Here is a 26,790-nt window from a genome sequence, read left to right as displayed (position 1 = left end):
CAAACTTATCATCAATAGTGGTTCTCACGTAGTCCTTCTACGTCATCACCACATAATGTGCTTTATAAGTTAAGTTATCAGTCTTTAAGAGAAGGACTACGTGAGAACCACTATTGATGATAAGTTTGCTCTGCCGCCTTGTTATTATTTTGTCTTTACTTTATTTGTAACGCCAAGAAAGAGTTAATCTCTCATGTTTGAGAAGAGCGCGTTGTCGTGTACCAGCCATTAAATGTGTGGGACACCAACTCCTCATTTTCTATCTCTTTCATTTCATGGATTTAATAAGTTATCGGAGTCAAAGCGGTCAACTGCGATTACAGGCTCTAATTCTCCTGCTCTCGACGCAGTGTGTGTGTGTGTGTGTGTGTGTGTGAAAAATGCGGTGCTGAAGTGATATAGCTGGGCAGTTTGATAGCAGAGTTATAATAAGCAGTGTAATAAAAATAAAAATAATAGTTATTATTATTATTATTATGATCTAATACATTAATAGGAAAATGAGCCTAATATCGTCTTGATTATCGACAGAGAAATCTGCTTATGTCGATATCTGTGACTATCGTCGATACACGATACTATCGTCTATCTGCACAACCCTACTGGGGGTCCTTTAGGAGTAATTTATTTTTATTTTTTTGCAAATTCTAAGTGTGTTTTCATGTCTCTATATTGAAGAGAGGATTGGGTTTGGCCACACCGCCATAAAGCCCAGATCGGAGGAGTGTTGCAGTGATGTTTGTCCTTCTGTACATTTCTCCTATCTCTGCATATGATCATGGAGGTCAACTAGAGTGACCATCAGGTTCTTGGTCAACACTCAAACCAAAGCCCTTCTCCATCAATTGCTCAGTTTGGCCAGGAGGCTAGCTCTATGAAGAGTCCTGGTTGTTTCAAACTTCTTCCATTAAGGGTAACAGAGACTATATGTTTCTGTGAACCTTCAATGAAGCATAATGCTTTTCTGAAATCTTCTCTAAATGTATGGTTTGGTGCTAATCTCTACAAGCAGTTATTTTGACCTCAGGACTTGGTTTTTGCTCTGATATGCATATTAGCTATTTGTATTAGCTATTTTTAACAAATAAATTTGCTCCTCTAACATGAATAACATGCCATCTGAATGTTTTATTTTATCTGAGGTGTGTCATAGCATATCATTTATTGATTAAAGGTTCACAGCTTCACATGCATGAAAAAGGCATTTGTAGGTAAATACAATAATGAGAATCATGTTAGTAAATAATGATAAATACAAACTAAAAAAAATAAGAATACATTATAGATATTTTATTTGGCAAAGTGCTTAATTATCAAGAAAAGAAATTTCACAATGCATTTTGTTTATATAGATTTATATTTATAGCTCACTTTTATCATTATTGTGTTCAATTAAATGTTTTAATATGACTCAAAATTCTTTTGTGAGATTTGTTGACTAATTTTCTCTCCTCTCACCTTGCCATGGCCAGCTTTCCCTCTGATAATCTCAGGTGCCATGTACTCTATAGTGCCACAGAATGAGTAAGTCCTCTCTTTCTACACATGAACAAAACAAAGCAGCATGAGAACTGCACACTGGATAACAACATGGATACAATGTGGGGAAAAAACATAAATCAAAATTACAGTTATCATTTACTAGCTTTTATTTTCTCACCTCCTCTTCTAGAAACTCCTTACTCAGCCCAAAGTCGGTCAGAACCAGATGGCCATCGCTGTCTAATAAGATGTTCTCCAGCTTAATGTCCCGGTATACAATGCCAAGCTGAAAACGTAAGATCAAATAAAATACAGTAAAACTGATAATATTCATACCTTAATTTAAACAATAAATATCATCATAATCTCTTTTCATAGATTCAGCAGTTTGAACTGTTAAGGGGACACTCTACCCCAAAACGAAGATTATGTCATTAATCATCATTAATCATTAATCATCAATCACCATGTCATTCGTTCAAAACCCGTAAAATCTTTGTTCGTCTTCGGAACACAATTTAAGATATTTTGGATGAAAACCGGGAGTCTTGTGACTGTCCCATTGACTGCCAAACATAAGACATCATAAGAGTAGTCCATCTGCCACCAGTGGTTCAATCTGAATTTCATGAAGTGACAATAATACTTTTTTTATTCAAATAAAACTAAAATAATGACTTTATTCAACAATTTGTCTCCTCTGTGTCTCTCCGCATAACCGTAGCACCATTTTGGAGAACATCCGCTGAACACAAGCAGCGTACGCTCTTCTGTGTCAGCCGCCCTTCACAGAAGCGCTGTTTTCATTCAAATCAAACTGTAAATACATGTAGAAAATGTATCCTTGTGTAACGGCTGACACAAAAGAGCGTACGCAGTGATTAATGACAAAAATTTTATTTGAGATGGAGTAACCCTTTAAACTCGAATAATAAAATATTACTGATAATTCTAAATAATTACATTTCTCCCCAACAGTAATTATAAATGACTTATTTTCCTGCCTGTATTTAATTTACAAATAAAATATTATAAAAATATTCAATTAAATTATTTTAAATTTGTATGATTTTCAGCATATTTAATTGTACAAGTGAATTTAACTCCACTAACTTATAGATGCAAAAGAGTGCTATAATAATATAGTAATAGTGATTGTCAATGAAAGTGTGGGCAGCAGATACTCCAGTTAGTACCTTGTGCAGATGCTCCAGGGCCAGGATAATTTCTCCCACATAGATCCTCACCTCATCCTCTGAGAAATGATCTCTCTGATACAGGTGAGTAAACATCTCTCCTCCACTCACATAGTCTACCGAAACAAACACACAAACTTTCCAAAAACACCAATTTACTAAAAGACAAACAGCTAGAGCTAAATAATGGCATGACCAGTGTCTTACATTATGGTGTACAAGTCAGTTTACGTCACAGTAATGGTAAATAGCACAACATAGTTAATTTTGCTGAACCAAAAAAATAAAAGAAATAAACATTTTACCCAATTTTATAGTAATGTCATAGGCATAACCAACAATAGCATTTCAAATATTCAAATTTTTATTTTGAACAGGAATTAATATGATTCATAACAAATAAATAATAAGTACTGTAGCTTGCTATTTTAGTATCATTTATATACTATTCCGATTATTCATATTTCAAATTTTTTAATATTTAAGCTTCTATTTTTTTTTGTTCAGTTTTAAAAAAAAATCATTTTTGTAAATGTGTGCTTTTGGGATTTTTATTTTTATTTGTATTTGCTCTTTTTATATTACTATTTAAGTTGAGCTTATTTCAGTTTTAGTTTTATTTTAGTTCTAGTTTTTTTTTTTTTTTTTTTAGTTTTTTTTTACTTAAACTTATTACATTTATTTACCAAGGAAGCATTCCCAATTTACTACATTTATTTTAATTCCTAAATTTATTTTAGCTTAGCTTGGCTTTCAATAAACAAAAAAAAGTGATATCTTATTTACACAAAAGTATTTGAGATTCAGCAGTAAACTTAAATGGCCAGAGATGTGTAAAATGAAATTGATAAAGCTTACAAGAAGGCCATATGTTCTGCGTGATTAGTTTTTTTTAAATCATGCCACAGATTTACCACGGTTTAGTAGAAATACTACTAGTTAGCATTAGGGATGTAACGGTACGTGTATTCGTACCGGACCATTTCGGTACAGGGCTTTCGGTACGGTGCACGTGTGTACCGAATGACGGAATGCAATATTTTGTGTGCGGAACATAAGTACATTTTCATGTTTCCAAACGAACATATTAAGTGGCAGAAGTCTCCGCGTTCAGCGCAAATCCCGCCCTGCAGCTGATTCTAAGGCCGGTGACACACTGGCTGTGTGGCGTGAGCATGGGGTTTCTGCTGCGTGTCAGTTGCGTGACGGCTGCCTCGCGTTTTCTCTGTCTTTACACACCAGAATTGTTCCTGACGTGGTGCTGGCGCGCTGCTGCTGTAGGTGACATAGAGGGAGGCCGCCGACAGACCAGGATCTTGTCTTCACGACAACAATATCTATACTTCATGTTGGGCATAAATATAAAGCCTACTGATAAAGGACACCGTCAACAGTATTGACGGCAAAATAGACTATGTTTGACAGGTGCAATATGCCAATGTGTCACCGGCCTAACCCCTCTTTCACACCGCAAGCGTGATGGCCACGAGCAGCGCGTATTTTTTTTCGGCGTCCATGTTAATCAATGAGTGCATTCTAGGGATGGGACGGTATGAAAATTTAATATCACGATTATAGTGACTAAAATTATCACGATTATTAATATTATCACGGTTTTGTTGAAACGAGATGAAACTGTTCAAAAATAGTTGATGCTCACACTGAAAACATTTCAGCAAGTTTTATATTTAATAATCAACAAACAACTAATAAAACAAGCAACTCTATGCACTTAATTTAAAGAAAGATTAAATTCTGTGGCATTTCCTTCCTTACAATGAAAAGTGTAGAAGCATAGAAAAGCATAGAAAAGTCACTGACTTTCGCCATTCCTTCAAAAAAAAAAAACAAAAAAAACATTGTGCGCTGCGCTTGCGTCAGACTGTTGCTGGCTGGACATGATTTAATAGTGAGTTATTAAAACCGCGATAATCAAACACGGTTTTAATGATAATTCATTTTTAAACGATATTACTAACCTTCAGCACATTTTATCACGGTTATCAATAAAACCGGTTATCGTCCCATCCCTAGTGCATTCACACCGGGACCAGGAGCAGCGCGTGAGCATCAAGCAGGAGCGTCGCGTGAACAGCAGAGTAGCAGTGCAGCAGGGGTTTCGTCGTCCGTTCTTTTTTTGCTGTGCTGCTCACGCTCAATTAGAGTGAAAGCACACTTTTGATGGACAAAATAAATGTGATTTAACACAAAACGTGCTCAAAATGCAGAGAATAAGCATGTCAAGAGTTTTAACAACAATGCCAATGTCTAGTGTTTTAACAATTATGCCAGAAAAGTAAATTAATTATAACAAATATGTATTTACCCATTTAAACTTTTTAATTAATCGTTCTGGGTGAAAGTATGGTGTATTGTTATAAAAACAAATGTTGAAAGAATTATACCCATTGTTTGAAATGGTTATACTGTCTGCCGAACACGCTTTGCAGCCGCTGCTGTGATGCTGTACTTATACGCTTCCAGTGTGAATACTCGCGAGAGTCTGCTGCTGCAGTGACGATGTAGTTGTGCGGACGCGCTGCTCGCGCACCATTCACGCTTGTGGTGTGAAAGAGGGGTAAGGTTTTCAAAAGGCATCACGCGAGTGTGACCATCACTACAACTAGGAAAAAATGATTGTAATTCAAACGCAGCTCCCGTCGGCTTTTAAACAGACCTTTGCTCTTAATTCCGATCGGGCCAACGCAATAACGAAATCTGAGCAGGTCTAATAAACTGAAACTGTTGATGCTGCACTTTATACTTTGGAAAAGTTATATATATGTTTTAAATATGAGCAGGCCTACAAGGGATTGGTAATGCTGCACTGTAATCATAGTTATTTATTTATATTTTTCATTATATTTTATTATATGATATTGGTTTGAGAGTATTTTATTTAGTGGAGAACTTTGCAGCAGTATTTTGTTTCTTATTCTTTTTTTATTTTATATATATTTTATTAAAAAGTAATTAAAAAAAAGTGTAAAATTGTTAAAAAAAGTTTATAGTAATAACCTGCAGTTTAATGTTTGCATTTCTTTCCCTTACTGTACCGAAAATGAACCGAACCGTGACTTTAAAACCGAGGTACGTACCGAACCGTGATTTTTGCGTACCGTTACACCCCTAGTTAGCATATATCTACTGCTGGACAGTGTTAATTTCGTTGACAAAAAATATGAATTTTTTGATAAATGAGACTATGACAAAATACAAACTATTTTTGAATGACAAAAACAATGATGAAAATCAACTGACATTATCATCAACGAATAAAAAAATGAGATGAAAATGTTAGGGAAGGACATTTGGGAAGAGATCCAGACAGAACGAATCTCCTGCTTGGAAGGGAGAGTAGATGCACACAAATTTTAACGTGCACATGCCATAAAACAGTTCTAAGTTCTCTTTCACATCTAAATGGAGAAGTGCACACACAATTATGTCAAGTTGTCAGTTTTGATGAGTATTCACATAAAAACACACCTGGTTATGTTTAAATGGGTCTCCAGTATATTTAATCGGTGCAGTAAGTTTTAAAGGGGCAGCAGTCTAATTTTGTTGCCTGTATTCTTACCAGTAATTAATCAACAAAAGAAAGAGAGAAAATCATTCACTTCTTTTTTTTTATACTGAATTAATAAGGATTAATCTAAATTTAAAGGGTTAGCTCATTGAAAAATGTAAATAAGCCCATGCTTTACTCGCCCTCAAGGCATTGGATTTATATAAAAAATTGTCCTTGCTCTTCCAAGCTTTATAATGACAGTGGGCAGGTGTTTCTGTTCAACAGTCCAAAAAAAGTGCAATAAAGCGTGGGGGTTGAATCTGTACCTAAAACCTGTGGCAAGACGATGCATTTATGTAAGAAAAACATCCATATTTAAAATGTAATAAATACTTTCCTCTAACTTCTACTAAAGATGCAGAAGCAGAAGTATGCAGAAGCAGTTCAGGTCGGATGACACAGGATGTAGACATAGCCAATGCGCCAGTGAGAAGTGACGAATGCAGTAGCAGGGAGGAGATCAAAATCCAAGTCACAAATCAAAAGTATAAAATGAGGATTTGCTTTTCTTTGCTAAAGTAAGGAAACTTTGATTCCTTTGATCCTGTAAACAAACTTGCAAGACTAGCATATTCCAGGGGTTAAAGAAAAAAAAAACTTTTTTATAATTGTTTTTTGTTTTGCACAAAAGATTTAATTATTTCTAATTACATTTTTGTGTTATTCTTCAGGTGACTGTAAGTCACATTTGTTTATTATCACAATTTATTTACGTATTTATGTTTATACTTAGTATGATATTGTAAAGTTTTCTGAATTTTTTTTTAATGGGGGGGGCGGTTATAAAATCTCACCTAAGGCACCAACAGAACCTGGGCCAATACTGAAAAGCACAATCCTTAGTTGAGGGAAGCCCTACTGTTTTTCCAGATGAACATTAAGCAATTCAAATTCACAGCATACATAGAGGAAGAGTTTAGCCCCTTTCACACATACAGTCTTTCACGCAAGATCATGCGTGAACAGTAGGGGTGTAAACCTACACTGGTCTCACGGTTCGGTCTCACGGTTCGGTTCGATTCGATATCACAATGCATCACAAAGCATTGATGATGCACTACATCCTCAATTTTACATTTTACTTCACGTGTATACATTTTTTTCAATAAATACAAGCAGTCAGATATATCTCAAGTTAGTGGCATTTCCCCCTGTGTATTTTATTGTGCGAGACATGATTTACACACAGCTTGTGTCTTCTCCAGGTCGTGCTTACCAGGTTGTTCATAAAAGCCAAATTGTGGCCCGATGTCAGCTTTTAAAGTAGTTGGAACATTTTTAATTACTCGCACTTGCATCTCACGTCTCCATCCTCCAAGCAGCACTGCGCAGAATGATCAGTGTATGACATCAACCGCAAGAGCGATTTGAAAGCAGAAGGATTCATCTGTTTTCTTATCGCTCTCGATGTACTTGATGTCATACACAATGATCATTCTGTGCAACGGGGCTTCAAGCCAAACGCGCCTAATGTGTGCCACTGCGACAAATGATGTCAGAAAAGTATCAGTACGTTATAACCGGTTATGGTCTATTTCTGAACCAATACCGAATCGTCCTCTTCTGAATCGCGATGTGTTGTAGAAATGATTCATTTTGACACCTCTAGTGAACAGAACCTTTTCAAAAATCCCGGTAAATTTGTTCTGCCAATCATATCATTCTTATGGAGTTGACGTGATTACTCTGAGCTGTTTACAAAGCTCTGCTGCTTTTTAATTCGTTTTCTATGTAAATATGCGCTAGATGGACATCTTTGACAAATGCACATCACGGCTTTTTGTCACGCTTCTCCATGCATCAAGGGCTGCAACTCTGCAATTGGATACTATTATGCGCGTCTCATGTTTATAAGAGAAAAAAATTCTGATTGGCTAGTAATGTAGGAAAATCTGCTAGTTCTGAACCAGAAACTGTAAACAAAGTCATATTATGTACTTAATGTCATTCATTCATTGTTTTATCAATTCAACCATACCAGAGTTCGTTTGGAAGCAGACCGAGACCATCTCATCAGGTGAGTCTCGGAAACGGTTGTTTGGTGCGCACCTAAGTGTAATTGTTGTAATCATACCTGCCTAAAAGATCTACACCAAGGGGGGAAACAACTTGAGCTCGATTCAATAGAGCCAAACAAGACAGGTGTGAATACACCCTTAGTTTGGTTGAGAGTGAAAGCTGTGCTCCTCTCATACCATTGGAAGGTGAACTCATGGATTTGAAAATGATAAACAAGTTTTTTTTTTTTTTTAAATTGTAGGACAATTTTTTTCAGCAGCCAAACACTACAGTGAACTTAAGCACTACGCATACGTTCTACATCTGGGGTGCCCAAACTCATTCCTGGAGGGCTAGTGTCCTGCAGAGTTTTGCTCCAACCCCAATCAGACACACCTGAACTAATCAAGCTTACTAGGCACAATAGAAACTTTGCGGCAAGTGTGTGGAGCCAAGTTGGATCTAAACTCTGCAGGACACTGGCCCTCCAGGACTGAGTTTGGACACCCCTGTCCAATGTCATCTGCCCAGAACGGCTTGCACATATGACAGTCAGCGGAAGTAAGAGAAGAGTGCCTATAACATTTCAAATATGGATTTTTTTCTCATAAAGATGCATCAATTAACTACAGGAGGCCTTCATTCACCCCCCAGAACCGTGTGAGGCATGTTTTATTATGGATGGATACGCTTTATTGCACTTTTTTTGGACTGTTGAACAGAAACACCAGCCCACTGCCTTTTCAGAGCTTGGGAGAGCCAGGACAATTTTTAATATAACTCAGATTAGATTCATCTGAAAGAAGGCTATATACACCTAGGATGCCTTGAGGGTGAGTAAATCATGGGCTAATTTTCATTTTGGGGTGAACTAACCGTTTAATGTATATAAATAAATATGTCTGCTATAAATAAATGTCTGGATGTTGTATACAAGTTGTTATAAAGAATGCAAATAATATATATAACCATTTGTTTTTTCATTGAAAAGAGGACCATATTCTTGTTTCTTTATGAGTAGTGGTTTTATTTAATTTTGAGATAAAGACATGTTATGTGTCACAGGAGTTAAATCTGGGTCTATATTCCATATTCAAACTTTAATATCATTAATATATCAGGTTAATATGTTTTCTCAGAGAACATATGAGTTTGGAAATGTTAAAGAATTATTAATAAATGCATCACACTGTAACAAAACCCATCTGATTTTAGACAACTAAATCTACTGTAGATTTAGTCGACTAAAGTTTTATGATGTATAGTTGACTAAAACTAGACTAAAACAATTCAGATGACTAAAAAATGGATGGAACTAAATGGCATTTAAGTCCAAAGACTAAAATTAGTTTTAGTTTTGACTACAACTCAATCAAAATTTTAGTTTTGACTACAACTCAATCAAAATTTTAGTTTTGACTAAAACTCAATCAAAATTTGCTGTCAATATTAACATTGCTGCTGGATGACACACGCCAGTCCTACTTGAAACACAACTATGATACAGATGCCATCCATAAAACAGCACGCACAAGTGAATCAGGATGAAGTCTGTATCCTGTGCTTACCTAGTATGAGATGCAGTTTGGTTTGCGTCTGAAAGGCGTAATGGAGGGTGACCAGAAACGGTGACTGGCGGATGTGCTCCAGTACCTGCCGCTCTGTTCTAGTGTGCTCAGCAGTCTTTGCCTTCTGAACAATGGCTGCTTTCTTCAGAACCTACAGGGAAAAATATCATAAAATAATTTCATTAAAAAAAATTATTTTGAGAAATGGAAAAGAAATAAATTTAACTTCAAACTGTCACTTTGTTTTGATTTTATTAGCCCAATAGTAGATATTGGCGTTTGCTATTCGAAGAATCAGGGCACAATGGCAAAACTGTGTTTTAAAAAAATCCACAGTTCTTTATATTAAAGGGGTCTTGTGATGCTTTTTTTAAAGATAATTATTTTGTACATTTGGTGTACCAGAATATGTTGGTATGCTTTAATGTTCAAAAAAACACATTATTTTTCAAATACTGTACATTATTGTAGGTCCTCTATGCTCCACCTCTCTCAAACGCAGTTTTCTCCCTCTTTCTGACAAACACAGTCTGCTCTGATTGGCCAACTGACCCAGTGCATTATGATTGTCCGAACACCACTAGCACTCGCCAGAAATGTAACACCCCTTTCCATAATCGCAATCTTTCAAAATAAATGTATAGACAGTGAATAATGTCCTTAGTTTTTCCATCAGTTCAAGCCCGATTGGGGAACAGCTCCCATAGCTCTTCTCAGAAAGAACAATGATGAAGCTCCTATGTCTCCTATGCCACGGACAGTTTCGTGAACCTAGGACCGTTTCCTAGGTTCACGAAACGGTCATCCATAAAATGCATTGCTGTTCTGTTGTAAGTAATCTAAAAGATTCCTAAATGCATCTACTTTCGGAAGGCCAAATAAAGTGCTTTTGCGTTCGCCTAGAGCAGGGATCAGCAACCTTTTCGGCATGACGTGCCATTTTTTATTTTTATGGTTAACCACTGTGCCAACACAGCGCCACCCCCCCCCCCCCCCACACACACACACACACACCCCGATATAATTCTGTATTTAAACGGTACATACACAATTTTTTATTATACGATAAAAAAAAAACGGTTTTTTAACGTTTAATCAACGTTAATGCACTGCTTTAATTGATGAACGTGCACACACAGACACACACACACACACAACACACACCACTCGCACACAGAGATCTGAGATCGTGCTGTGCAAAAAGTAGCATTCAGAGTGTTGTCACGCTACTTTTATTAATCGATACTGAATCGCTACATTATATTTCTCAACAACAAAGGGGCAAAATCGCTTCATTGTCTGCAGAGAGAGACAATTTACCCCCCCACCCCCCACTTTCTTTCTCTCAAAATGGCCATATTTCAGAAAATTTTTCATCACTGGATATAGCTTTAGGTCATTTAACATTTCTATGGTAAAACGTATTATTAAAAGTTGACTAATGTTAATTGATTTGCAGCTTCATCTTACCTCACTCTCTTTAACGTTAAACTGACGCTTCGCGCTCTGCTTCTGTGAACAGTAAACCCCGCCTACTTTGATCTGATTGGCCATCTCAGTCATTTTGACATTGACGAGTGCTGTTAGACCGAGGCTTTGATCTGAAGCACCTAGTATGTGCAGTGTTTGCACGTGCATCCATGCAAGTTAATTCTCACACTTTAATAGTATTTGTAGCTCCTAACAGGCTGTGTGACTATGAGAAGTTATTACATCAAACTGTACGTCATTATACAGTTTTCCTTATTGCTTGCGTGCCAGCGATTATCCCTCTGCGTGCCACTGTTGGCACGCGTGCCGTAGGTTGCCAACCCCTGGCCTAGAGCATCTCCCTAACATGGCTGCTTCATCACTAACTGCGGTTACTGAAACCATGCCTTCTTTCTTTGCGTGAACATTTGGGAGGCATTACGCAAACATTTACACATAGTGATGTAGAGATGTGGGGGCGTGTTAGAACGAGCCGTTTTAGGGAGGCATGGCAGTCTTAACTTTGATAAAGAATATCTCTTTGGATTTGAGACTTTAGTCTTTGGAACTTTACAGATCTTCTTTATGCACCAAGTTATGCTTGTAACACTCCAAAGAGAAAGGAAAAATTGAAATTGCATCATATGACCCCTTTAACCACACACCTTTAAAGGGTTAGTTCACCCAAAAATGAAAATTTGTTTTACTCACCCTCAAGCATCCTAGGTGTATGTGACCTTCTTCTTTCAGAGAAATCAAATCAGAGTTATATTAAAAATTGTCCTTGTTCTTCCAAGCCTTTCAATGGGGTAAGCGGGTGTTTGTTGTCAACAGTTCAGAAGATGTAAAATAAAGTGCGCTCATCTGTAATAAAATGTCCCTCACATGTAATGTATCCAGATTCTATCCAGATTTTAAATGTAATAAACACTTTTTTCTCACATCTGCTGACTGTGGGATGCAGAAGACTTGCAGGCGTAAGACGTATGCGTCTTGTGCATGCCTCTGGGAAATGTAGGAGCAAACGTTTTTCTTTACAAATCCTCGTTTTGGGCTTCTAATTCGTGACCTGCATTTTGCTTTGTTCTCTTTCCACACTCATCACTAACCATGCAGCAATGACATACTAAGACATCCACCTGTCTTCCGTGTCCCACAGTCAGCAGTAGTGAGGAAAAAGTGTTTATTAAGTTTGAAATCTGGATATTTATTATACAAAAGCGCATGAATTCGGTACAGTGGGTCTTTATTCACCCATCGGAGCTGTGTGAGGAATGTTTTATGACAGACGTGTGCATTTTATTTCACGTTGAAAACAAACACCCCATTTACCCATTGAAAGGTTTGGAAGAGCAAGGTCAATTTTCAATATACGTCCGATTGGATTCGTCTGAAAGAAGAAAGTCAACTAATCCTTTAAGTGCATATATAAGACCAACTGGATGTGTCTTAAAGAAGAAAGTCACTAACCCTTTAAGTGCATATTTTAGCTTTTACTAACTAAAGGACAAGCAAATATTAAAGTGTGATAACAAATGGCGCAAACCTTCATGGCATAGAGTTTGCCTTTATCGTGGCCACTGATTTTTCTGACCAGGAACACTTTCCCGTAAGCTGATAAAGAGAGGGAAAAACAGAGATGTAGCTATTTAAAGAGACAACTCAACCAAGCTGCATGAGTAATTTCAGTGCTTAAAGCACTTAAACTATGTTTCAAACACCCCAAAGAGCCACACATTATGCAAATCAGCATTTGAACATCTTAATTGCAATTGCATATGCTTAGTAAACTGGAGAAATTTTTTTTTATTATGAATTGCAAAAGTATACAATTATTACTTAAATGATTCTTGTAATTTCATATGTTGTTAATAAGCCAACATTAAACATGCACAAACTGTTTGAGCATAAACTAGGGGTGGCACGGTTCGGTTTGTTTCACAGTTTTAGAGTCACGGTTTTCGGTACAGTTCGGTATGTGCTATGTTTATGAAAAACTATACTTTCTAATAAAAAAAGAAGAATAACATTCTATCCAACTACAAGCAACAGCACAAATAAATACAATAGAGTAAAGATACAAACAATAAACAGTGATTTTCCTTTTTTTTCTTTTTTTTAGGCAGGTCTAGCATAAGTTTTTGGGTACAGAAATTGGATAAATAATCAAATGTAAAACAGCATTGCATAATGGACTGTATAAATTAAAGATTATTCTTTATTAAAGTTATAGAAGCTTTTTAATCAAGAGCAGTGAGTGATTTCTTTGTTGTTGCTGTTCGATTAATATAAAGACTGTCACTTTAAGAGAATGCACTGATACAGCAGGCCTACGTTCAGTTTTACATGCTAACCATATTACAGATGCTTTGTCAGATTTAAGTTGAACCGCGGTCCCAGCACGTGCCGAACCGTGTGGGGTGAACCGAACGGTACGGGTTTTTTTCAGCGAACCGTGCCACCCCTAGCATAAACTAGGTCTGATTACGGGTGTCTGGTGTCTCTAGTGGTCTAGCTGATTATTACCCTGAAAAACTGATGTGTACAGAAGTGTACAGCCCATTTTTCAGAGAAATTGTGGACTGTAATCTCATAAAGGTGTTCTTTTCAGAATCAGGCAAGTATAAATATTTCCAATGACCTTTACGGGATGGATGGACAAAACAAATAAAGACAGACTTTTGTAAGTTCAAAGCAGTGCTCTCACCTCCAGTGCCAAGTACTTTGAGAAGTTCAAAGTTCTCCATGCCAACTTTCTCAGTGTATCCTGTGAGGTTTGCTGAGAAGGGATAAACGGTGAATATACACAACAACAAAAATCATACTCTCAACCACTTAAATCCACACACACACACACACACACACACACACACACACACACGAGTTCACTACTATTTCAAATACATTTGATATAGTACACAGTACATGCAGATGCAATAGACATTTGCGCAACCCCAAATATATATTTTCCAGTTCCAATATTAGAGATATTAGAAACGAAAGGGTGCAATATTTTTTTTTTCTCAAACCAAGCACAGAAAAAGAAATTGGTTTACACTGGAAAAATAATCTGTCTGATATGTATCATTAAAAACAGATATGCCAACTTGAAACAAATAGTTTTGTTTTGTTTTATGCAATCTGATAATTGCCAAGTTTCTCAGAAGGAAACTGACAGAAAATGTGACAAAACATACCACATTATTACAATGTTTTTATGGGTATTCTTTGAAATACCAAGTAATAGGAAAATAATAATAATAACATACCAAGCTACTTGATGCCATACCAATTCTTTTTTTAAATATCCACAGTACTTAAGAGTAAAATAAATTAGAAATATTATGCTCACAACACACCATTGCACAGCATGATTTTGAAGTACCTTTAAGTTCCATTTAAATATCATGGTACATGATTAAATGTAATAAATTAATAAAATAAATAAATTAATAATTAAATGCCATGATACAAATCAAAATACATATGAGCATAACCAAGACCTAGTACGACCGCTTTTGTAAAGAAAACAAAACACACCAGGTGAAATCTTTCAGTCAACTAACTTACCATTAGTGATCTCGTGTTTAACAGTGCAAACTTTACGGCGGGTTTCTTGGTCGGAGTCCTCGCCACTACCACTACTTTCCCCTGACATGATGTATCTGATTTCTAGAGTATTTGATCAGTAAAGTTATTTTGACGGCCTGCTTTTCCAATGTGCAAACATCTAGATTATGTACGGCAAATTTCAACACACTGATTTCTTTTATAAAGCGAAATTTTGCACGTTATGACATGGAGAATGATATGTTTTTGTTTTTGTTATTATATCAGCTCACAAATCCCTTTGACATCCTGCTGTGAACACTAATCTTCGCGCACGACCTAGATATTAATCTCCACTTTTGATAGACGCGCGCACTACCATACACTTTAATACCTTTCAAAACAAAACGGCGATATATGGTATTTTAACACTACAGCTAACATTAAGTGTTTATAAAGTGGGCCATAAATGGCTGTTATTTCCGTATTTCCAACTTCGACTCAACTGTCGTGAGGTCGTCCGCAACTGCAGTGAAGATCGCGGTCCATCAAATGCGACTGTTCACATTTGAGCTGATCTCGTTACCACTGTATTGCAAAAAAAAAAAATTTAAAAATAAAACGATATTAGCTCTTCTAGCGAGCTATACCCTGGTAGCGTACGTGCTAACTATCAACCATGACAGATCACGTTAAAAATGTCCCTAACAGCGGATTCACTTAAGCTGACCAGGCGTATTTTACTCCTTTGCTCCTTCCTTCCGGGTGTAGTTGTACCTGACTCGCGTTAAAATATGCGTTTCTTTTGGAAAGGAAATTAATTGAATGATAAATGCCTGGAAGAAAGTGTAGTAAGGATAATTTCAGCTACGGAAGCCGAAGTAGTGCTGTTCGAACAGCGAACCAACCGTGTTTTGAACTGGTTCTTTGTGTTGATTTGAGAGAATCGATTCGCTTTTTAAAGCACTCAAGTTGTGGACTTGGTTGTGTTCATTTTGATTTGTTTCATTAGAATTAAAAGTTCGAACGAACCGACTCGCTAAAATGATTCTGACTTTACGATAGTAAGCCGGAATGCCGCTATTGGAATCAGTTTCAGAGTACATCATACGTATGATACGTATGATTGGGTGGGTTGGTTCTCTGTGTAGGTGGCGAAAGAGAAAAGCTGGTGCAATCCAACTTGCCAACAAAGCACAGCCTCTCCCACTAACGATAGCAGGGCTTTTGTCTTGCACACCATTTTTGGATCTCAAGTTGTATCTGTGTAATTTCTATGTCATATGTGAGGTCGTTTTGAGCTGTTATCGTTTAATTATCGATTAAGCGAGTAATCGCTAAGATATAACAGATATAATAACAACAATACGGGGCACCATCTAGCACTTTTTGACTTTCTGAGCTTGTCTGAATCATTTTATTAGCCTATCTGGTTTAGTTTCAGAATTGCAGTGTATTGCAATTTTCTAAATACATAAGGTATCAAATTCCTTATTAAACTGCTGATTTCCTGCAGGGATGGGCAGTATTTATTGATTGATTTATTGCATTTATTGAATGAGCACTGTGCAATGTCCGAACTGATTGCAATATATATTTTCACTGTTTTTTTAATTTTATTTTATGTAAAATCATTTTCTAACTGTTTTAAATTCATTTTAAATAAGTACAGTTTTAATAATTTTAAAAGTTTTAAAATTGCTTGTTTTATTCTTGTTATTATTTTTCTTCATTACTATTTTACTTTCATGTAAAGCACTTTGAATTACCATTGTGTATGAAATGTGCTATATAAATAAACTTGCCTTGCCTTGCCTTATTTAAAATACATGTATTTTAAATAGTATTTTGTATTTAAATACCCTAGAGAAAAGTCTAATGTATTTTGTATTCAAATACATTTAATCTTAGTAATTTCTGTTTTTAGTATTTTTGTAAACTTGTCGATGCAGTTTAATAAAGAGGTTGATTGGCAAAAAGTATTTTTTGTATTTTGAACCTACAAAATGCTAAGATTAAAAGTATTTAAATACTAATTAATTATAATTTATTAATATTAATTCCTTCACTAGCTATGCACCCCTTTACCTAAATTCATCACTTCAGATTATGTGCCCTCTAGAAACTTGTATTCTGCAAGTGAACGTCGCTTGATTGTGCCATCCCAAAGAAGCACAAGAAGTAAATTTTATGGACTTTTAAATTAAATGTTCCCTCCTGATGGAACACATCTGTTCCATCTTTATTTGACCCTCTAACTTTAGCACTCACTATTCTAATTCTATTCTTAAAAAAAACCTTTCTAATCTTTTTGTATTCTATTTTCTTTTTATTTATTATATAGGATGCAAGCCAGGCCGTTGGCGTTGACTTCTCCCCCTCTGCCACCTCCAGACTTCAAGATCTCCACCCGGACCCCCTTCGCTCCCCTCCGCGAGACGGAATGCCACACTGTGTTTATCCAAGACTCCATTGTCCGAGACGTCCGTGCTGCGTTAGCCTAAGTTAAAGTGCACACTCACTGTTTCCCTGGTGCTTGTGTTCTCTATGTTTCTGTGCAGATACCTGTGATCCTGAAGGTCAATGAGAGCCGCTGAGCAGTCCTACTTCATGCCAGGGTTAACAACACCATGCTGCGGCAGACGGAGACACTGAAGAGGGACTTCAAGAGCCTGATCGAGACGGTGCACAGCACAACACCCCCGGCGGCAATCATGTCAGGACCACTTCCCACATATCGATGAGGACACAGAAGGTTCAGTACACTTTTTGCCTTAAATTAATGGTTATTGTCATGGTCTAAAGAACAGAAACTTCTCTTTGTTAATAATTGGAATCTTTTCTGGGGTGTCCTGTGCTTTTTTGCGCTGATGGCCTGCATCCCAGCAGAGTTGGAGCAGAACTCCTGTCGAATAACATCTTCCGGACGCTATGCTCCATATGACTAGTAAACCAATTCTCAAGTAACTGCTATGATGGCTTTTGTTATACCCGCTTAGATGATAGAAGTACTTGGGCTGTCCAATCTATTAAGACTATGTCTGTTCCCCGAATAGTGAGGTCAAAATTTCATAGTTTCATCACAATTTGATGAGGTCATTGTTTCATCACAATTTCACCATCAAGTTAGTTACATCAACCATAACTCCTTCAAAAACAGCTAGAAGCCTTGGAGTTATGATTGATGATCAACTGACTTTCCCAGACCACATTGCTAAAACTGTTCGATCCTGCATATTTGCTTTATTCAACATCAAGAAGATCAAGCCCTTTCTTTCGGAACATGCTGCACAACTCCTTGTTCAAGCTCTTGTTTTGTCCAGGCTGGACTAATGCAATGCCCTCTTGGCAGGTCTTCCAGCCAGTTCTATCAAACCTTTACAATTATTCCAGAACGTGGTAGCAAGATTAATTTTTATTGAGCCAAAAAGAATACACGTCACACCTCTATTTATCAATTTGCACAGGCTTCCAATAGATGCTCGCATAAAATTCAAGGCATTGATGTTTGTCTACAAAACTATTTGCCTAGGTAAACTACCCATTTACCTAAATTTGTTACTTCAGACTTATGTGCCCTCTAGAAGCATGCATTCTGCAAGTGAACGTCACTTGATTGTGCCATCCCAAAGAAGCACAAGTCACTTTTACGGACTTTTAAATTAAATGTTCCCTCCTGGTGGAATGACCTTAGAGTCTGGAGTCCTTAGCCATCTTCAAAAATAGGCTTAAAACCCACCGAGGGTCCGCCGAGGGACATGGGAGCGAGGCCGGTGGAGTGATTGGAGATGAGCTACACCTGTTCGACCCGCCGGTCTCGAGGCCCACGGAGGAGATGGAAGGATATAAAACTGGAGCGACGACAGTGACGGACAAGAGAGGACCAGGCCTGGGCTTTTAGTTGTGTTTTGGTTTTTATTTGAAATAAAAATGTCCCTCGGCCCCGCCCCACTCGTCACACCCATCTCTTCCATCTTTATTTGACCCTCTAACTTTAACACTCACTATTCTGATTCTATTCTTAAAAGAAATCTAACTACCTTAGATCTAACTACCGGCCTCAACCATCACAACACTCTACTTCCGGTTCCCCACCTCGAGTTGTGTATTCGAGCCCAGTTGCCAGACCAGCGCCCTTCGCAGGCACAGCAGATGAATGCAACGGGTTCCTCCTCCAATGCTTTCTTGCCATTCACATCCAGCCTCAATTATATCACTCTGAACACTCAAATTGCCTTTGTGATCTCGACTCTCACAGGTTCCACCCTCCGGTGGGCCAAAACAATCTGGTCGCAAGCTGGCCCTGCAGCCCAGACTTATGAGAACTTCATCGCACACTTCCGGGAGGCAATTAGTACCACTAAAGGTGATTCATCAATCCATGAGCAACTTTACCATCTTAAACAAAGCAAAATTTTTATGCACGAGGATACTCTACAGTTCAGAACCCTTGCGGCAGCCAGTGGATGGAACGAGGCATCATTGATCACCGCCTTCCGCCAAGGTTTAGAACCCAGACTCCACCTCCAACTGGCGACGTTCGATGATTCCCAAGGCCCAGCCCATTATCCAGCAAGCCACCAGATGTTCGCATACAATCTTGTCTCCAGGAGTGCTCACCAGCCAGCCCAACATCACGTTACCGCCGAACCGATACCCAGGTTCCTCATGAAACTGACCCAGAGCCCATGCATTCTGACTCCAACCGCTTGACACCCAAAGAACATCAAAGGAGAATGACCCAAGGCATCATGAGTAGGCATCACATCCTAACCTGTCCCCTTCGTCCTCCTCAACCAGTGGTGAGTTTCTTAAGACCAACACCTATTAAGATGAATCCACTCACCACTACTGCCCAACTTACTGCTGCCCACATCACTCTTCCAGTTACCGTCCTCCTCAACTCTGGGTCAGCCAGGAACTTCATCTCGGGAACCTCTGCCGTCAGCTCCGCCTACTGACCTCCAACACAGAAAACACCTACCAAATAGTCTCTATCACAGGCAAACCATGTCCGGTTAAGCATGGGTCCAGTCAAATTAACGCAGGCAAATCTCCTAGTCCTCGAAGGCTCAACAGCCGATTTTATTCTGGGTCGTCCCTGGCTGGTGCAGCATAACCCAACCCTCTCCTGGTCATCTGGTGAGATCATACGGGGGTGACCAGTGGTTCCTTTTGTGTTTCCCCAATCTTCCAGCTCCAACAAAACCACCTCCTCAGATCATACCCCTAAATACCAATTGAAAGCCCATTAGAAAAACATTCCATCAACATTCCCTCCTGTTACAAAGAATTCCATGATGTCTGCCTCCTCACCGCCCCTGGGATTGTGCGATTGATCTGATTCCGAGTGAGCCAGTGCCTCATGGGAAAATCTATCCCCTCTCCTCGTGCACTAAATCAGATTAGAGTCAAGTTCAGGTATCCTCTTCCCCTCGTCCCTGCCACCCTGGAACAGCTCAGAGGAGCCACCATATTCACCAAGCTAGACCTAAGCAGTGCATATAATCTTATCCTCATTCGCAAAGGAGACGAATGTAAATGTGTTCCACCAGTCGCCGTGGAAGTCCCTCCTGCTGCTCCGCCGGGCTGTGCCCCAGGATGTCGGTATGTCCCACATACCCAATGCACTGCTCTCATTCTAACCACCCATACAACCTTAGGCACTGGCCACCCTGGGGATGACGCAACTCTCTCGCTGCTCAAAGACCCCTTCTGGCACTTCTTACCCAACATGGCAGGAGACGTCAGAAGATTTGTCCGGGGATGTACCGAGTGTGCCATATCAAAGAGTCTCCGTCATCTCCCAGTTGGTAAAGTTCATCCATTAGCCATTCCCAAACGTCCCTGGTCACACCTAGGAGTGGACTTCATGATAGATCTGCCTCCATCTGATGGTGACGCCTGTATCCTAGTAATAGTAGACAGGTTCTCTAAATTCTGCCACCTTATTCCCCTGCAGGGTTTGTCCACAGCCTTGGAGACAGCAGAACTCCTCTTCAATTGGGTATTTCACCAGTTTGATCTCCCAGAAGACATCGTGTCGGACCATGGACCCCAGTTCATCTCCCGTGTATGGAAGGCCTTTTTCTCTCTCCTAGGTGTGACCGTAAGCCTCTCCTCTGGTTACCACCCCCAATCAAATGGTCAAACGGAGTGGAATACAGGAGAAAGGAAATTTTCTCAGGACCTTTTCCAGGACTCCTGGAACCACTTCCTGGGCTGGGCCGAGTACGCCCAGAACTCCCTCCGTTAACCATCCACAGGGCTGACACCTTTCCAATGCGTACTCAGTTACCAGCCCCCTCTCTTCCCCTGGTCAGGGGACCCCTCTGATGTTCCCGCTGTAGATAACTGGTTCCGGGAGAGCGAGAGAGCCTGGGACGAGGCTCACCACCATCTCCAACAGGCAGTGTGCAGACAGAAGATGGCAGCCGACCTTCGTAGGGCACACACTCAGACCTACCAGCCTGGGCAGAAGGTATGGCTAGTCCCAGATTCGTCAGCCCCTTCACAATCTTGGAACAGATCAATCCTGTCACCAAGCTCCAACTCCCTCCACAATATAGAATTCACTCCACCTTCCATGTATCCCTGCTAAAACCTTTACTGTCTCCACAGAGCCTGACCAGACAGAGGATCCCCCTCTCCCATTACTTCTGGAGGAAGGATCCATCTATAAGGTCAGGGAAATTCTAGAATTCCGGTGGCGTGGTGGTAGACTGGAGTATCTAGTCGACTGGGAAGGATATGGCCCGGAAGAGCGATCCTGGGTCCCGAGAGACGATATTCTTGATCCCACACTCCTAGAGGAATTCCACACAGCCCACCCGGATCATCCAGCTCCTCGGGGCAGAGGGAGACCACCACGTCGTCAGAGTTTTTGGCCCTCAGGAGCGGGCCCTGGAGGAGGGGGTACTGTCACAAGTCAGTCAGGCTCATCACTCGTAGCTGCAAAGCGGAACCATTCCTGATGCTAAGCTACCTGCATTGACTCTCCACTAACCTTGCTACTTACCTCTATTTGATCAATTCTCCTAGACTCCTGAGTTTCTTCTGTGTTCCTCCATCGTCTCTCCCGAGTATCTCCGGCGATCCCTTCTCCAAGATCTCCTCTCCTCGTTCACGAGTCAAGAACCGGTTGCATCGGTTTTCGGATCACCAGTAGTTCTTTCCGACAGTTCGATTCAATAAACCGGTTGAAGAAAACGGTTCACCTGTTATTTTGCGCTCGACGTAATGACGTCATTGGCGATGATTGCCCTTCATTCAAGCCTTCGGTTTACCCGCGCTCATAACATTAGCAAAGAATCAGTTCAGAATCAATCACCAAAAGAATCAGTTTGGTTCTGACGCTCTGTGTGTCGGTTTGTTTCACGCTGAATCACACATGCGCAGTATCATCAGTTCATCGGTTCTCGAATCGGACACGTCTGACAGAAACGGTTCTTGACTCGTGAACGAGTCATTATCTGGCTCGGCTCAGTGTTCATCTTCAGTTCTCTCTTCACAGCAGTTCAGTCAGTGTACTGTTTGAGTAAATTACTCTGGGATATTGGTTTGTTTGAACTCAGAGGGAGTGTCAGCCAAATTAAAAAAGTTAACAGCTTAAGTCATTTGTGGATTAATGCGTATGGGAGACGCGAACCGTTTAAAACGTTTCAGTTCAATTTGGTGAACTGGTTCAAAAAGATCTGGTTACATCGAATGATTCGTTCGCGAACCGGATATGACGAACTGCTTTGTTTTGAACTCTCTCACAAGAGACACGGAAGAGAAGACAATGCTAAATAAAGTCTGAGTTTTTGCTATTTTTAGACCAAAATGTATTTGATGCTTCAAAATATTCTAACCGACCCTCTGATGTTACATGGACTACTTTGATGTTTTTATTACCTTTCTGGACATGGACAGTATACCGTACACACAGTTCCAATGGAGGGACTGAGAGCTCTCGGACTAAATCTAAAATATCTTAAACTCTGTTCCGAAGATAAGTTCCGAAGAGGTCTTACTGGTTTGGAACAACGTGAGGGTGAGTTATTAATGACATAATTTTCATTTTTGGGTGAACCAACCCTTTAAGTAAACATAAGTTATCTGTTTCATTTGACCATTAGTATTGTTGATAAATTGTGGCACTCTTGTGTTGGATAAAAAGTGCAAATCAGCATTTAGCTCAACATGTTAATACAGTATAATCACAGATAAAAGACAGAGGAGACTGACTCTTGACTGGATGTTACAGGGATAGATGAGACACACGTGATTATCTGATGAAGAGAGACTGATGAAGGAATGATGCCATCAAAGTCTCTCAGCGAGTACACTACAGTCATCCATAAAACATATTTTACATTTTAAGTTGTAGTTTATTTTAAACCGTTATTACAGCACTTTTCTGATTCTTGGTTGCAGTACATTTGATGCAGATCTTTTGTGGTTGAGCAGGTGACAGCAGCATCTGTGGAAAAAAAACCTGAAACCAAAATATAAAGTAAGATCATTCTGTTACTTCTAATACAGAAATGAAATGACACTGTGCTGTTAAAATGACTGCTTTTGTTTTTTGTTTGTGCATCTTTGCAGGATCTGAAATGTCTGCACACTGCTGTGTGCACTGAGGATGGAGAAGACCACAGCAGCATCCTTGAAATGGTCGAGTGTCATGGATGAGACGCTCCATCTCTCCAGCTCTTACTGCTTCATCTGAGCCGGATGTTGCTGTGGTCTCTTCACCCTCAATGACCCCAGATCCAGCGAGAGCATCTAGAGTAAGACCAAAAGACATTGAGGTGAGTTTAAGAAGCTTCTTAAGCATCAAATAAGGTCCTGAAGAATCTGAAAGTCAGGCTCCATTGACTGATACTGTATGAACACAAAACCAGCAGGAGAAACTTGGCCAAAATCACCTTTCATGTTCAGGCAAAAGATTGAACTAAATGGAGGCAAGCCATTAATGACTGAATTTGTATGTTTAGATGACCTGACCCTTTAAAACCCCAAATAGAAACTGTATTAAATATATGCATGCATTATTATAGCAGCACCTTGAAGAAAAAAGCTTTAAGAAATAAGCAGCTTTATTGAGCATTTGTGCCCAAGTCACCAAAAAGCATTCACAAAATGCTTAATACATGTGGCGCCCCCTAATTCTACAACTGACTATGCCACCCCTTGAGTTTAGCAGGTATCTAGTGTCAGAGCAAGGAGAACTCTGCCCCAATAAAAGGTACAAACACAGGTTCGTAGATAAGTATAAAAATACAATCTTTATTAATAAATAGTTGAAGGTGTTGGTTGGCCTAAATGTAAACAAAAATAAATAAGTCAAACAAAATAAATATAACTAGAAGTCAACAAATCATCAGCATGGGAGCCAGTAGAGCGGTTTGAGAAAGCACTAAGAGAAGGCCAAGTTCTCACTACCACCAGTGGACAGAGGCACAGAGCCTTATAAGTAGTACACACTAGAACTCAACGTCTACACACACCGCAAACTCACAGCACTAATAAGTATGGTTAAGAGACATTAAGGTTCACACTACACAGCACTGCAAATGTCTTAAGAGAAAAAAAAAAGAAAAGAACAAAAACCCACTTTACAGTGAAGTCTCTTGCACTACCCTGGCTCCACCCACACAGAGGCCGTTTACAAAAAAAAAAAAATTAAACAACAAAAGAATTGGGAATAAATGAAATACAAATGGAAAAAAAAGAAAGTAAATAAAACCACTTTAGCCTGTGACATACAATTCATACACTCACATACAATAACATACCACCAAAAGGCTAGAGGAAAAACAAACAACAGCAAAAGAAATGAAAATAGAATAATATATACTATAAGCAGCACCACACAATCAAATCACACAATATAGAGAACAGCAGCCAGCAACTCAGGTGTAGCTGTACAGGTCTGGAAGCACAACCACACCATTAAGAATATTTGTTTGATCATGATTCACATTCAATACAACTCACGTTTTAGATGTAATCTTCACACATTACATGATAAAATAGCCTCAAACAAAGGTGGTCAATATTGCATTGAACTGTCTTCATATACCAAGCATATAAAACAAATACCCTCCTATATACATATATGTTAAAACAACGAAGGGAAATTAAACATACCTGTCGTATCATTAACAGTGAAATAGAAAGCACTAAATTGGATGTAAACATCCCACTGTAATCGTGGTATCCAGTCGACACTTGTTAACCACGGAAGTCGTTTGGCATTACTTTGCCATAGTTCGCTCGCCCTATCACGGTCTCACAGGGAAACAATGTTGCACAGCAGTTCAGTCAGCGTCGGCTCATCCGCTCACTATTAAAACAAACAGTCGCTTGGTAACTTAACCCCAGTGAAAACGCCAAACAAGGAAAACGCTTATGAACGTACCTGAACACTCAAACACAGCCCTTGAATCACTGGTTCACCACACCAGAACCAGCAGTAAATTGACACGGTTCCGGTCTAAGGACCCCAGGTGTCTATATATAAGCTGGCTTCAATCACATTAAGTGGTTTACTAAATACCTACTCCACCCCCAAATTAGTGATGTAATTAAACATGAAAGTAAAGCGTCAGGGAAAGAGAGTGAACTAAAGGATCCCAATCCTAACCCAGCCCACAGGCTACATACATTTACATGTATTAATTTGCCAGACATTTTTATCTGAAGTGACTTACAGTGCTCTTATTAAAGGACCTCAATCCCTCTGGAGCACATGGAGTAAAGACACATGGTGGAGATTGATCCAGCAACCTTCTGCAGACTAGTCCACTTCATTACACCACAGAAGTAATGAAGCTATAAAGTGAAGTGAAAGTGACATACAGCGAAGTACGGTGACCCATACTCGGAATTCGTGCTCTGCTTTTAACCCATCCAAAGTGCACACACACAGCAGTGAACACACACACACCATGAACACACACCCGGAGCAGTGGGCAGCCATTTATGCTGCAGCGCCCGGGGAGCAGTTGGGGGTTCGATGCCTTGCTCAAGGGCACCTCAGTCGTGGTATTGAAGGTGGAGAGAGCACTGTACATGCACTCCCCCCACCTACAATTCCTGCCGGCCCAAGACTCGAACTCACAACCCTTCGATTGCAAGTCCAACTCTAACCATTAGGCCACTTCTTCCCCACCATTGTTCATATCAAATTAACATGCAATTTTAAAAATATGAAATTAAATTTAGCAATAAATAGAATGCTGACAACATGATATAAAGCGTTTAACTCTGTGTAATTTTTTTCCAGGTAGTGGTGCTCATGGTGAGCAGACACAGATGTTTGGAGCAGACACAGCAGCAGTCAGATTGTCCCACACATGTTCTCCTGCTCTTGTTCAGGGTTGTGTGGTTCAGGGTCTTCATCATGGTCTTCCTCATCCTGTCTGTGCACTCAGACAAGTACAGTCTCGATGTCCCTCTCTCATCCATGATCAGATTCAGTCTGATTGAAGCAGTGAGGGTCGTGATGGAAGGATGTTCACCGTCTGTAAACGGTCAAAAACAGAACAATGTTTGAATAAAGCTTTGTTTCATCTGTTGTTGACTTATATTTATTTTAGGGCCGGGACTTTAACGCCTTAATTGAGATTAATTAATTACACAAAAAATTTTCCGCATTTTTAATAACTTATTTTTGCACCGCGGAACGTTTCTCACTGGATGAGTTTCGACGGACCGATTATACTGGAGCACCAACTAGCGTTCAAGACTTCAGACAACAACAAACCACAGAGAACATGAACGAAGAAGCAGACGAGATCGCTTTGGTTGAACCCTTGGAGGGGAAATTTTGTTATCTGTCCCTTGCGAGAGACTTTTCTCACTGGCAGGTAACGTAGTTCAAAAGAAAAGGGCAGCCTTGAGCTCTGAAAATGTGAACAAGCTAGTTTGTCTCAGCAACTGGCTGAAAGAGAAGTATAAGAAATAG

General features: G+C 39.3%; 1 protein-coding gene across 2 annotated transcripts in view; it reads right to left on the bottom strand.

The window, feature by feature from the left end:
* LOC132140790 (ribosomal protein S6 kinase alpha-4-like) overlaps nucleotides 1-15,740 on the bottom strand; it is a 57,777-nt gene extending 42,037 nt beyond the window's left edge. The window contains exons 1-8 of one of the 2 annotated variants that reach the window (XM_059549772.1): nucleotides 15,565-15,740; nucleotides 14,856-14,957; nucleotides 13,993-14,064; nucleotides 12,832-12,899; nucleotides 9,816-9,966; nucleotides 2,679-2,794; nucleotides 1,661-1,768; nucleotides 1,459-1,539 (exon numbers count right to left, since the gene is read on the bottom strand). In XM_059549772.1, the coding sequence (XP_059405755.1) occupies nucleotides 1,459-1,539; nucleotides 1,661-1,768; nucleotides 2,679-2,794; nucleotides 9,816-9,966; nucleotides 12,832-12,899; nucleotides 13,993-14,064; nucleotides 14,856-14,943 (684 nt within the window). In that variant the 5' untranslated portion in view covers nucleotides 14,944-14,957; nucleotides 15,565-15,740. The remainder of the gene's footprint in view (nucleotides 1-1,458; nucleotides 1,540-1,660; nucleotides 1,769-2,678; nucleotides 2,795-9,815; nucleotides 9,967-12,831; nucleotides 12,900-13,992; nucleotides 14,065-14,855; nucleotides 14,958-15,564) is intronic. The other variant, XM_059549773.1, reaches the window with a different exon arrangement.
* Between the last annotated feature and the right edge of the window lie 11,050 nt (nucleotides 15,741-26,790).

The sequence above is a fragment of the Carassius carassius genome, chromosome 5, assembly GCF_963082965.1.
Source record: "Carassius carassius chromosome 5, fCarCar2.1, whole genome shotgun sequence".
Taxonomy (NCBI): domain Eukaryota; kingdom Metazoa; phylum Chordata; class Actinopteri; order Cypriniformes; family Cyprinidae; genus Carassius; species Carassius carassius.
Note: the sequence above shows the minus strand (reverse complement) of the source record. Positions and strands in the feature narration are given on the sequence as shown.